The sequence below is a fragment of the Apteryx mantelli genome, chromosome 1 (genome assembly GCF_036417845.1).
Source record: "Apteryx mantelli isolate bAptMan1 chromosome 1, bAptMan1.hap1, whole genome shotgun sequence".
NCBI classification, from domain to species: domain Eukaryota; kingdom Metazoa; phylum Chordata; class Aves; order Apterygiformes; family Apterygidae; genus Apteryx; species Apteryx mantelli.
The window spans coordinates 132,661,012-132,674,637 of record NC_089978.1 but is presented as its reverse complement, the minus strand read 5'-3'; the positions used below and the strand labels follow the sequence as shown (position 1 = coordinate 132,674,637).

The following is a 13,626-nucleotide window of genomic DNA, read 5'->3' as shown; positions in this document are numbered from 1 at the left end:
AATACTAAACAGCATATACATGGCAGTGCACAGTAGACAGAGCCATCCAGAATGTCTGTTCCACAAGTCATTGAATTTAAGAACAAGAATCAACAGCACAAAAAACAAATAGGAGTGACTACACAGAGCCATTTATTCCATGATATATTCAAGCTAAGTGATTTGTGTTCGATAGCTGAAAGGGAGAGAACAGAAAAAGGGATGTATAAGAAATGGACACAAGAGCTGCAGAAGAAAAGGCAAGGGAGCAGGGAGAAGGAAAAGCATAAGAAAAAAATATATAGGACAGGCTCAGGAGTAATTTGAGTCAGAGGAAGAAGATTTGAAGCTAGTGCAGAATTTGCCTGAGGAAGTGGAAATTCAAAACAGCAAGAGAAGACAGACATGTTCTGAATAGCTCATTGGGGATGAAGTGAGAAGCTGAGCACTCTGAAGAAAACACAGTGGCTCCAGAAGTCAACACATCAAGGCACAATCAAAGACTGGTCAAATTTCTAACATCCCTAACAGGGCCCAAACCATACAGAAGCTCAGCTGTATAGATGCTGCCTCATGTAATCTAAGCTGCCTTGTGACAGGCACAGAAAACCAGCCTCTGAACATGTTATGTGCAATTCTGCCATGAAGTACACAAACGACACGTGGGACAAAGTAAAACAAGTAGGGTTAAAATGAAATTCAAGGTGTTGTCTTCCTTTCTACAAAACTTATTTCCACCTTCAATCCCTTCTTCCCTGTTTATAATATCAGCACACAGAATAAGAAAGGGTTTCCAACACACAGTACATTACTATTACCATGCATCTTCAGGCAAACAGTAGCAGTATCCAAAGCATTCACCAAACCAGGAGCAAACTGTAGGAAGGAAAAGAGGAGGCACATAGGTAGCTGCTATGATTTCCAATAACAGCAAAAGAATCTAGTGATTATAACCACAATTAAGAACATACTATCATCAACTTCCTAATTCATGTTACCTATATACCTTCCATCCTCTTCTTTCCACTATTATTCGTGTCTTACCTAACTGAATTTTATGGTGAGGAAATTTAATGTACAGATATATGCAAGAAAAACCAACTGTTGTAACAATTCGCTGTTAATATCTGTACTGTCCCACAGTAACAGAAATTAAAGAAAATGCAAGACTGCAGGAAAATTACATTAAGAAGGTAGAAGAGAGAAAAAAAATTACTACATCATTCCTTATATTTGCTTTCTAACATCAAGTTCCTTGCTACCCTGGTAAATATCCTTATGCAGTTTGGTATTTAGAATACTTAATGAAGGAAATCCAATCTATGAGAAAACAAAAACCCAAACCAGAGCTTAATACTGGTCTGTATAATTCACTGTGGGATCTTGTTTCTCTCACTCCTTCACTTCAATCCTATTCTCCTTTGCAGTTTCTAGTCATGTAGTTTCTTTCAAGTTGACCTTGAATTTGACAATCAACTCTAGGACTACACTAGATTTACAAATGTGATTAGGGTATGAAAACAGGATACATCAGAAAGACCTTTCTCAACCAGACCTAATCAATCATGCTATAGAACACAGTATATGAAAATAATTTCCAGTTTGGTAACATTTAACAAATCCGTCAGCCCAAATCTGTATATATAGCAAGAAGAGGGCAGCACCCTCTACTGTGTAAGAAAATGCAGCTTCTCATGTCCCACCCCTCTGCCCTCCAAAGAACACATGACTTGCAAGGGAAAAAGAACATATTTGTGCATATTTATTCTCCAAATATGTCAAAAATAAATTCAATCTATGTGATGGCATTGAGTTATTTAGATCGCTCTTGCAGGAACTGGCCAACAGAAGCTACATTTCTGTAGTTTCTACATTTAAAAGCACAGAGAAAAAAATTCTTCCCATAGGTCTCCATAAGGGACAGATGAAGTAATTTCCATGTCTAGACAAAACACCTGAAAACCCAGTGTTCCTTATGTTCTGTTGTCAGCCAAGGTCTAGAAACAGCTACAGTTCAGCAGCTGTATTCACAATGCGCATTTAACATCTGACTTTTCAAACCGCTATTCAATTAAATTCTTTCTTGTACATCTCTGCCTCAAGAGACAGCCCTTACCTTGTTTAAAGGAATGGCTGCAGCTTTCCACCTGCATGAGGCTGCAGCACAATGGCAACTTCCAACAATTGCTAGCGTGTGCGCAGCACAAAGAACAGAGTGGTGAAGTATTAGAGCACAGGCCAGACAGCAGATGATGACACAAACCAAAGGTAATGATCAGTATTTCAACTGTTTGTAATAGGGTCTTCTGGGAAGATCACAGTCTTTTTCATTTCTCAGTTATCCCATCAGAAATACAGGACTAAAAGTAACACTTTTGATTCATGTAGCATTATTTTTTCCTTCTGTAGATCTCAAAACGTTAACAAAGTTGGGTAAGAACTGTCAGCTCAGTGTAACAATTCAGTTTGCAGCAATTCCTATGAAAGGCAATGCCAGGTCAATAGAAAAAATGACAATGTACAACCTCAGGAATCAGAAAGCTCTTCTCAGCTTTGCTCCAAGGTTCTAAAATAAACATTGGCAATATAAAAAACACACTGTGTTCCAGTTACTTGTCTTTAAAAGCAGAAGACAATAGTACTGCTTCCAGAGAGGCAGCAGTAAAAGCTGCCACTAAAGTGTGAAATCTGGGGATCTGTTTAAGCTCTTCAGTTAGAATAGATGGGTCCAAAACTCATGACCTGAGCATTCTGTGCTTACAGCTGGAAGGCACTCACTGATCATACAACAGAATGACTCTTCCAGCACTGCACATTTCACTTTTCAAAAGATCCCTTTGTGAGCTGAGGAAGAAGCAAGATTCAAGGTTTCTCTCACCCTCACTTTCCCCAACTCAGTTTCTTTAACATCCTATCATTCCTATCCTTGAACTTCCTAGAAGTACCAGACAATTTGTTCAAGCTTCAACCACATAATACATTTTTTTTTTTGGGGGGGGGGGGGGAGTTTTGTATTGAGATGTTCAATAGCAGAAAAAGGGATGGAAAAAAGTATCATTAAATTATTTTAAAAACTAGGAGGTCACACTCTGAAAAAGACAATTATACCACTTTAAATCTACACTTAAAATTACTTTAGTGACACTCAACATAAAATTTGTGATCCTTCATTATTTCTTCCCCCACTTGCTCTTTTTCTGCTTTAGTGATTCAAAGAAGATTATAACTTGACTTATGCAACAGCATCCTGACAACTGATTTCTCTGACTTTGACTACAGAGAAGCTTCAACCTGTTTGCAATAAACCATGTACATGCGTAGTTCCAGAACAAGGTTTTATTTGCCTCTGAAGAAAGACCTCTGCTTTTGGAAATCTACATGGTTTTTAATTGCAATTAGCTGAGTGAAAGAAGAGTCATCTCACATACCCAGAAAGACTCTAGGATATTTACCTTCTTGTGCAGGAAAAGCCCTGAAAGATAAATGCAACTTTTAAATCATCACTGCAGGCCTCTACAGTAATGCCAAATTCTACTGTATAAAAGGCCACTAGTTACATTTCAATTTCAATAAGACTAGCACAGGTACAGCATAGCACCTCACAGTGAAGGGTAAAAACAATCCAATTAGGGAAAAGATTGTCTTCTGCAGCTCCTTAAAAAACTTCTTGCAGGGAAAAAAAAAAGCCTGAACAAAATGCTGCCTCTCATCCATGTTCAGGGAATATAATGAATCAACTTTTCCTTTGTTCAAGGCAGATCATGAGCAATTAAGATTGTGGGTTTTTTGTTTTGTTTTTTTTTTTTTTGGGGGGGGGGGGGGGAGTTTCACAGGTTTTCATTTCTCACCCCTACTTCTCAGTCCCATACAGAATCTTTTAATTAAGATACACCAACACTAAGAGAAGTACACCTGCCTATCTGTTCAAAAATATCATCTTAATAAATTGGATGAACAGTAACCAAAGCATGTCTTTCTATACCCTGAAAACCTGCCCTTCTTACTATGAAGTATTTTTGCTCAGCAGACACTTCCACCCTTCAAATACTTCAATAACAATGACTTCTAGTGAAAAATAAACACCTCAGTTTATTTCAAAACTGTTCATAAATGGAGCAAAACACAGAGCTGAAAAAACCCTCCACTTGACAGCCTGTCACCTATATGAAGCAGACCTGCTAAAGTCAAGAGACAGACACAGATGCTGTGAGCACTGTAAATCCAAGTCATGGACAGACTTCACAAGCACTCCTAATTTACAAATGGCTACAGAATAATTACAGGCATGGAGAGACATTGGAAGCTTCTTTGCCATTACTGATAAGGAAGTGGAAAAGAGATGAATCCACCTTCTAGCCCTTCCTTCATTCTACAATGATTGGTCAGAGATTACTTTTGAGTTTCAATTAGTCAAGAGGAAAGAGAAACAGAAGAAACAAGGAAGTCTTAACTATCCCCAGCTCTGGGAGACAAGGGCATGGAAGAAGCCACGAAGCAGATAAAATAGGATGTCTTTTAACAACAGATTGCCAATCTACATGCAGCCTAGCATAGACTAGTGCAGACGATGCTTTCCATGCTCTACCTATTCTGTGGACTAAAGGACTTCAGCCCTGCAGATATTTTAATTCACAAAATTTTATCAACATGGCTGCAGTCCAGAAACAGCTCAGGTCCACCGTGACTGAAACTCATATGGCTTTCAGCTACCCTTTAGCAGCTGGTCTGCCATGAATTTCAATGAGTGAGAGGTTTATGCATAGCACCAATAAGGGCAAAAGACATCCTTGGAAAAGGATGGCTACTCACTGCCCCAAAACCTCTGGTTCTTCTAGATGCCTTGTCCACAAGTTCTCCCTGGGAGAGACCCAAACATCTTAGTTCTTTACTAATATGGAATTGCAGAGGAGCAGAAAATCCATGCAGACAGTACAACCCACTGTGACATAAAGCAGCCATTTTCACCATAAAAATTGCCCATTGCATTACTCAGAGTGGAAAGGACAAGCAGATATCTCATTGCTTGGAGGGAGTTACTATGACCCCTTAAACAGTGAGGCCCCTATCCAAACTGGTATTCCATGTGAAAGCTCCTGAGGGTCAACAACATCACCATGCACTGTCTAGATGAAGTTACTGACCTGAAAGTTACACAAGGAGAAACAGAGGCTACATAAATTCTAGACAGGTATGTTCTTACTGACATGAAAGAAAATGTAAGCTGGCTATCTCGTTATTTGTTTTAATACAGATGGAACCTACAGACAATTTCTGAGAAAACAGCACCTGACCCTTCCAACAGCGTAACTGCAAGAACTCAGTGTGCCACTGAACGATTTTGCATTGTGAAGGTAGCAAGACAGTGTCCATACTACAGACATTGGTTGATCTGGCTTTGCTGTCAAAGTTAATTCCCAGCATTACTGTCTTCTGCATCTTTTACAGGGGCCAGTTCTTTGCTCTTGGAGCTCAACACCAACATAGGCCTGGAGAAGTTGTCTGTGGAGGTGTTACAGGTCCTCATGGGATGACTATCTCACACTCCCAACTACACAGGATGGCTGTTTCACACACAGAGCTACTTTTGTGCGCTGCACAGGCTCTACTCTTTCCTTACTGAAGCAAACAGCATAAGCACTGTTCCCTTTGGGCCTGACACCTATGACTGTAGATGCCACTGTAAAGACCATGTGTAGTACAGTGGTCAGTATAGAAAATCCATGCTGACACTGCTGGTTTGGGTGCTCCACAAGGCAACAACTTCTGCTCAGAGAGCTGTGCTGAGTTACAGCAACAAAGGATATTGGAATTAGTGGATCACTTTTCTCTAGTAACAAATATCCTTTTCAGGGCTGTTCAAGTAACAGGAGTTGCATAGCTCTTGATCTTTGGAAGTGGGCAAGTTTCCTTCCCCAAAACAGATGGGACATCTGCAACTCTAGATTAAAGGCTTCAAGTCCACTATACAATGAATTTATATAGCTTCCCACAGTGATAACTGACACAAAGCACCACCCTACAACATTTCTGTGAACTCTCCAGACTTTTGCTCCCCCCCAACAGTAAAATTGGACAAAATACAAAAGAAAAGTTAAGAAACTAATTCAGAAGGTGGACATCTGGCACCCAACCACCATCTTCCCACCCAAAATAATCGCACACTAGGCTAGTAGAGTAGGAACTCACTGGGTCACATCTCATTGCTTTGGGTAGCCAGTGGAAACAGAGGAAACTTTATAGCTGCTTTCTTTTTTCTCCTTGGCAGAGAAGATGCGAAGTATTTGGACTTCCCCAGCATACAGTGCCACTCAAAAGATTGTGGTTTCATATGCATGAGGCACATATGCACCTCCACTGAGGGAAATACTTGGGGGGGGGGGGGGAATCTTGTTTATTCTCGATCACGAACAAGACTAATCTCTTAACTGTCATGAGTGTGCTGTGCACTGGGGAAACAAGGTTGTGCAGTATAATGAAATAGCTAAAAGAAAATTAAACAGTAACAACTCACTCCTTGCATGTTCATGTTTAATTACAGATTTTCCACATATCACAGTAAACTGTATGCATATCCTTTCTGCAAACTACCAATAAGCCACAGTTTACAGGCAAGACCAAGTTATATTGAAAAGCTGTCAGCTGACAAGAATGGCAGACTGCTTTATTCTGCCTTGAATTTGATTGTGATAACAGACCTCTTTCTCTATTGCCTACTACTCAAGCATTTCTGCATGCATTTCACCAATATCGCTAATTGCCTGTACAACTATATAAGAACTACTGCATCCATCACCAAAACTCAACTACCAGCAGGGCAGCAAAATGCGACTGTTGTTTATTAGGTCACAGCAATGATTTGAAGTACCTTTTTTTGTTTGTTTGTTTTTATTTTGCTCAAACATTTAGCACCTGCAGAAACATAGTGCCCCCTAGCTCCCACAGGACTCATGAGAATTATCAGTGCTGAATAAGACTGCATTTCCTGCAAGTCTGACACCTACATGACAAAAGACAGCAAAAGCATTTTGTTACCTGGGCACTTACCTGTTCTGGGGTCAAACAGCTGATTGGCCTCCAAATCTGTGAAAGTGCTGAAGCAAATGGGGCATTTAAAAGAGGCGCGATTGGTGGAGTCTCTTTCATCAGTCTCAATCCTCCTCCTCATGTGGTCCAGCTTGTACTTCACCACATTAACCAGAAGGCGGTAGTTGATGAAGTAGTAGTTATGACGGGTAGTTTTGCCATCTGGAGCTGTCTCTACCCTCATCCTGCATTTGATGAACTTGTCGCCCTTGAGAGTGTTGAGAACAGCCCGCAACTGCTTTCTGTCAAACTTCAGGAGCTCCAGCATGTCCTCTTCCTTCACACAGGGGTTCCGGATGAGAATGTCCAGAGCCAAAGCATGTTCAATGCCATAAAAACCACGAACCACGTATTTGGCAAGGCGTTTGAGAGCTGCTGGAACTTCGGTGAGGACGTCTGGGTCAGTCATATCAGGTTCAGATCCTGAGCTTCATGTATACTGCAGTAAAAAAAGGCATATGGATTTTTAGCTAGTTTTCTGACTTCAGTAGTTTTGATTCAGTTACCTACAGAAAAGGAAAAGAGCTGTTTTCCATCTCCCTTTCCCCAGCCCTGAAAGCTCTTTAGATGTTAAGAATGCCAACACTACAAAAGTAAAATTAGAAACCTTTCTAATTAGACCCCTTTCATTTGTAACAAAATGGTGGAAATTTAAGAAAGCACAAGAAACTGCTACCATAATGCTTGGCAGATTTCTGTACTACCCATCAAAAACCAATGGAGCTGGCATAAGAAATCTGTCTTAAAGCTAGAACTCTAGTAGACAGCTTTGTGACCTGCTGAGACTTGTAGCTAGGGAGAAGTAGAAAAACACTACAAGAACAAAGGTCCTAAGACAGCCCAAAAGAGCAGTCTCATACCCTATTTCATGTCACTAGATCACATTAAAAATATGCCTGCCTGCTTCTACTCCTCAGATATCACTGGACAGAGATCCTCCATGAGAACAGCTTGCTACTACAGGTGGGTACACATTCAGCAAAGGCTCCCAGATGTGCCATAAAAAAAGATGGGCTTGTTCCTTACTTTTTGATAAACAGATCATAGTCAGCTGTCTGCAGCATGACAACTATTAGCACTATCAGTCACTACATCACAAGGAGCTTCAGCCTTGATCCTAGATGAGTAAACATTTCCTTCCAGAAGGCTGATCCCTCATTTAAAGGGTCTTATATTCAGGCCTTAGAATCCCAGAGATAATATAATAAAATAAACAAAGATCAAGACTTTGTGAACATGAAGCGATGGATCTGTTTAGGAAAAAAAAAGGAATGAAGTAATGTTAGAAGCGTAAGAAAGGTCAATAACATATCCTTTGAGTTAGTCACGAAAACTTACTGTCCTGTCTGTAACAAGGCAATAACTTCTAAAGAAAATAATATATTTTACTTCATTTTTCTTCAGTTTAACATGAAATGGCATAAATGGTCATGGCAATTATATTCCCTTGTATGTCACAGAAGCATTTACGTATCAGGCAAGGAATTCATTCTATTATCACATCTCACATAGATATAAGAAACTGTAGCTGAGAACCAAATCCTAGCATACAATTCACAGCAGCGACCCTTCTAAAGTAATCAATTTTGTCCAGTGGAAAAGGAGAGCAACTCAATACGGCACAGAGCAAAGGTTTACTGTGATCTCACAAGGTGGCTTTGTGCATTTTCCCCTCTATTCTTTCAAGACTACCCATCTGTAAGCAATAATAAAATTCCCCTCCATCCATAATGCACTTTGGCTTCAGTGTATGAAAGGTTCAAGACAAATGTGGACTATTATAGGTGTTTTTGAAGCACTGATTCAGAAGTTAGTATTTCCAGTTACTTTTCCACACAAAACTGAATAGTCTCCTATTTCAGCACGCAACTTTTATGCTCCTTTAGGATATGAATAGCCATTTCTTCAGTGAAAGGTTCCTTCAACTGGAGGTGGGGGGGGGGGGGGGAGGGGGAAACAAGACCTGAAGTTCTGTTTGTTCTTCAGCACTAAACAATTTCTATTGGTGATCCAATATAAATAGTAAAATCCTGCCATTCTCAATTTTTACATCTGTTAGATGTTTTACACACTGAATACATACCTTCCCAGCAATCAAGTCTCAAATACAGGAAAGAGATTGACAGTAGAAGAAAGAAGCCGGATGGAAGTCCCATTTTCTTCATCACTACCATAAAACACCTAATATTCCTTCTGACAAACATCACCACAGAAGTTTTCTATGGTCTCCACACCAATAATACATCCCCCTGGAATCACCAAGCTCTAGGTGCAACTAAGCAGCTGCTGACTCACTTCCATCAGCTATGACTACTTAAAACATTCTAACCATTTAACCCAATAACCTGCTTTGATTTCATTTCTTTGCGCAAGAATACTGCACTGCACTCAAAACCTTCAAGAAACATCACTCACTGACACTTTTTCTTGAATCCCCACTCTTCTCTTACTCCTCTTCTGCAACTGAGAAGGGCTGGTCCTCCCAAGAGTTAGAGTCAGTGCAATTGCAAACAATTAGACTTCATATTGTGGAGCTCAATGGTTAAGTAAATTAAAGCTGTCCTGTCTTTTCCACCTTTCAATTAGAAAAATTGCTTTTATTCATTTCTTCTAAAACCCTTCCTCTTTCAAATGTTCCCTTTAACATAACACCAAATGCTATTAAGCCCTTCTCAGCCTGCCAACCAGCTGAGGGACAACAGTTCCTGTACATCTATTTCCAACTTTTCTGAAAAAGAAATTAAACTAAGATGTGCTTATCATGGCATGAATTAGCCAAGAAACAAGTACTTCTAGAGTCATTTAACTGCTTCTTCTACATGTCACAATGGCTCATCTATAACACAAAGAACATTTTTATGGAGCTTCTTGTTAAGGTTGGTAAAGATAAAAGCGTTAGCAACAAAGGGTGTCTCACCATAGATAGCAATACAGTATTTTTAAAACTCTAAGATTCAATCTGTATACAGTCACAGAACACTATAAAAACAACAGCAAAATGAAACTGATTTTCAGGGACAATCTTATCACTTAAAGCTAAATCTTGCTTTTGACCGAATCTGCCAGGAACCTACTGATACTATAAAACAATGTGAATGCAGAATCTGGCCAGAGGCATTTATTCATTCAAATTCTTTAATTGTACTTATTCAGAGTTTAGGCACAGTATAAAACTTATGTAAATAACAATTTTAAATAAAGAATGGCACCCCAAAACAGGCTAAATTTGTCAAATTTTGAAAGATAAGATGCTTTAAAAAAATGCTGATCTCAAAAAATCCTCTCTCCTGACCAATCCTTTGGCCCCTAAAACATCCTTGTGGAAAAGATTGGGAAAACATCTTGTAGGAGATGATCACTTGTTACCAAAAAAAAAAAAAAAAAAGAGAGAGAAAAGCTGTTTCAAACAAGAACATTTCACCCTAGATATCTACCTGAGAGCACAGGTGGAAAGCATTTTCTTTGCAAGACACTCACTGATAAGAGGGTTGCAGATTTCCACACAAGATGCAACTTTTAAAACAGGCTTAAGGTATAATTCCATGAACAATGCACTTGAACAGCTTAAACTTAAAGACCTACAAAGGACTTGGCAAAGGACAAGCAAAACTTGTTTAAGCTTATGCACTTTTCCCTTGATTTTCACCAATAGTTAGAAACTTAATATTTCTTAGTGTCAAGTACTAGAAACAGTTTTACTAGCTAGTGGGGTCAGAAGTTTTAACACAATTGCTATTTTAAATAATTGCTATTTCTTTTCTTTCACTGGAGACTTTTAGTCCCATTCGAGTCCTCTATGTCCTCAGGTAATATTGGGCACCTTCTTTCAGTGCAATACCATTTCTTCCAGGCAGGGACATAAGCAAACAAGCCCCAACTCTGAGAAGCGGATTAACAAGGAATAAATTCTAAATCCTGCAGAAGACAGCCTTTGGGCTAGACAACTAATTGACTAGTATCAGTTCTAAGGAGAGGAAAAAAAAAAAAAAGCAAGCGAGCCATCAGAGAACACCCTAGTCAAGTTTTGCTACATGAGTTTCAACAATGCAAGATAATTAATTTAGCTCTGAAAATTAGTATGGACACTTGTTCTATAATCACCAGCTTTTGTATTATATTGAGGCCTAATGCCAAACCAACCAAAAGCAAGGGCTTGAACAAGATCTTTATGATACAGGTTGCATTTTACAACAACCTTCTTGATAATCACATTCTCAGGCAAGTTATGCGATAGATAAAAACGGCATAAGAGAGAACATACACCGTTATCAGAACTCTCTGGGGCAGGGTCTGTTTCTCTAGGAGAATCTGACATCTTGCTGTCCTCTCAGAAAGAATCCCAGGTTACAGCACAGAATCTCCAGCAAATCCTTACTACCTTTCACCAGCCAAGAGGGACAGGGATCCAGCTCACAAGTGGTAATGCAATACCACAAGAATATCAGTTTAAGTTTAAGAGCACAAATCTTTACCATTGTATCCTTGAGCATTGATTTCATCCTCCATGGAAGCAGCAAGCCAAGCTTGAATTAATTAGGTGTGCAAAGAAATACAGTAATACCTCCTACCAAGCTTTTAATGGCTGTGGATCTGTTTCATAATAATGTATGAACAGCAGGGGTACTGTCAAGAAAAAAAGGAAAACGATAGCCAAGATAAACCACCATGGGCTAAGCACTTGCAGCACAACTAATAAACCATACTAGACAGAATATTCACAAATATCCAACTGAAAGATTTCAAAGTTTAAACATAGGCTGTCTTAAAAGAGACAGAGACAGCTGTTTGGGAATTGTTTGCACAATTAAGTGAATCCAATTCATTACTAGGGATACATGCAGAAGGCAGACCTACCTATATTGTAAGAGTAGGATGATAACACTAAATACATGCCCCTTAAAAAAAAAAGCTCTGAAGATAAAAATATTGATTTGGCTATGAGAGACATTACTGAGAAGAAAGAGCTATTGCTACAAAATCCAGCCGCATCTGTGGCGTGAAGAAACTCAGGGTCCAATCTGCATAACGGAAATTGTACCTCAAGCTGAGTAAAAAGCATGAGGCATAGTTCTCAAGAGAGCACACCCAGAGATGTCAGAAAGCAGACAGAAGGAGAGCAAGCCAGTGCGACAGAGCAAACACACATTTGCTAACTTGGGGACCAGATACCCTAAGGCAGCCAGGAATTCAACTGGGTGAGCATCTCCAATGGTCAGGACTTTGCTGATGCAACATCAAAGCAAACGAACTCTTCCTCTCCACATACAGAGATTTCAAGAACTCTTTCATGAATTAACAGGAATTGTGCTAAGGATGTTTGATCTGCTTTTTTCCCTGCTTTTTCAGACTAAAGCTGTGACAAAAGACAACAAATGTTAGAAAGACAATACCTAGAAGCCACAATATAGATGAGAGTAGAACGACAAATTGTGAAAATGTAAAGCCAACCAATCAATTAACCTGAACTTTTATTCAATACAGCACATGAGCATCATCTTGTTCCAATATACAACTTTGAGGCTTATATTGATTCCACCAGTAACTTTACCAAAAATTTTAATTTATTAAGTCTCACTGTTCATATATTTGATAAGGTAAACACTTTAAGACCAGGATCTTGAAACAGAATGCAGACTATCCTTCAGATTCATTTGGGTAAGATGATCTCTTTTAGAGGGAACTTGGAGTTGCAGGATTGGCAAGGAACCTGGGTCTATCTTCATGCTTGGAAAGGAGGGGAAGGTACTTCCTATTCCTCCTCCTCCCCCCCGTCCCCCCCAATCTAATTTGTTAGTGCTCTTTTAACAAAACCTTTCAGCATCAGGCTTTACTGATTTGTTTAGAAAAAGTTTCTGTTGGCTCCTGCTGTAAGGTTAAAGGAAAATTAGGTAAAAGATTACTTTTACTTAACCACTAAGTTACTTGGGGAAAAAAAAATATTTTGTTCTGTCTGCAGTTTCTACATATGAATTCTGGAGAACTAGTGATCAGCCCATTACTTGATTCACATTAATTTAGCTAAATCATTCACCATAACTTTTCCCTATTGACTTTCTGCGTTTCTTGCATTCTTTTTTCAGGCTTGACAAATTCAAATTATAAGGACAGAGTCCCTCATCCATAAATGTGGGTCTCCAAGTATAACAGGCTTTTGTGAGTCAGTGTGTACAGTATCTCACTTCAGCAATCACAGACCCTGCTTTTTTAATCTCTTACTCTAACAAAGTTTAAAATTCTGTCTTCCAGAAGATGAGGTTAAGCTGACAGTGCTGATTCTGAATCCTCTCAAACAAAGGAAGAGAAGGCACAATCTTCTGAACTATGGTGTGGAAACATGTCACCAAGATTTTAAATGTGTGTACAGTCCAACCTCAAACACTAGCAGCTATTTGTCCATTTCAGAAAATGGCACAAAACCCTCCATTCTGAAGTCTACTATCGTTCCCTTTCTCCGTAGGGAGAGGAGGATCTACGCAATACCTTATCATCCAGAATTGCCTTATACCAGATCAGTTTCAAACCTGATGTCTTCTGGCATATTTCCAAAAGCTTACTGAATTCCAT

General features: G+C 39.3%; 1 protein-coding gene across 4 annotated transcripts in view; it reads right to left on the bottom strand.

The window, feature by feature from the left end:
• Positions 1-13,626, bottom strand: part of GTF2E1 (general transcription factor IIE subunit 1) — a 59,284-nt gene that overhangs the window by 43,040 nt on the left and 2,618 nt on the right. For 3 of the 4 annotated variants that reach the window (XM_067302241.1, XM_067302240.1, XM_067302243.1), the window contains one exon: positions 7,024-7,501. In XM_067302241.1, coding sequence (XP_067158342.1) covers positions 7,024-7,471 — 448 coding nt within the window. In that variant the 5' untranslated portion in view covers positions 7,472-7,501. Of the gene's footprint in view, positions 1-7,023; positions 7,502-8,088; positions 8,142-13,626 lie in introns of those variants that run through there. The other variant, XM_067302242.1, reaches the window with a different exon arrangement.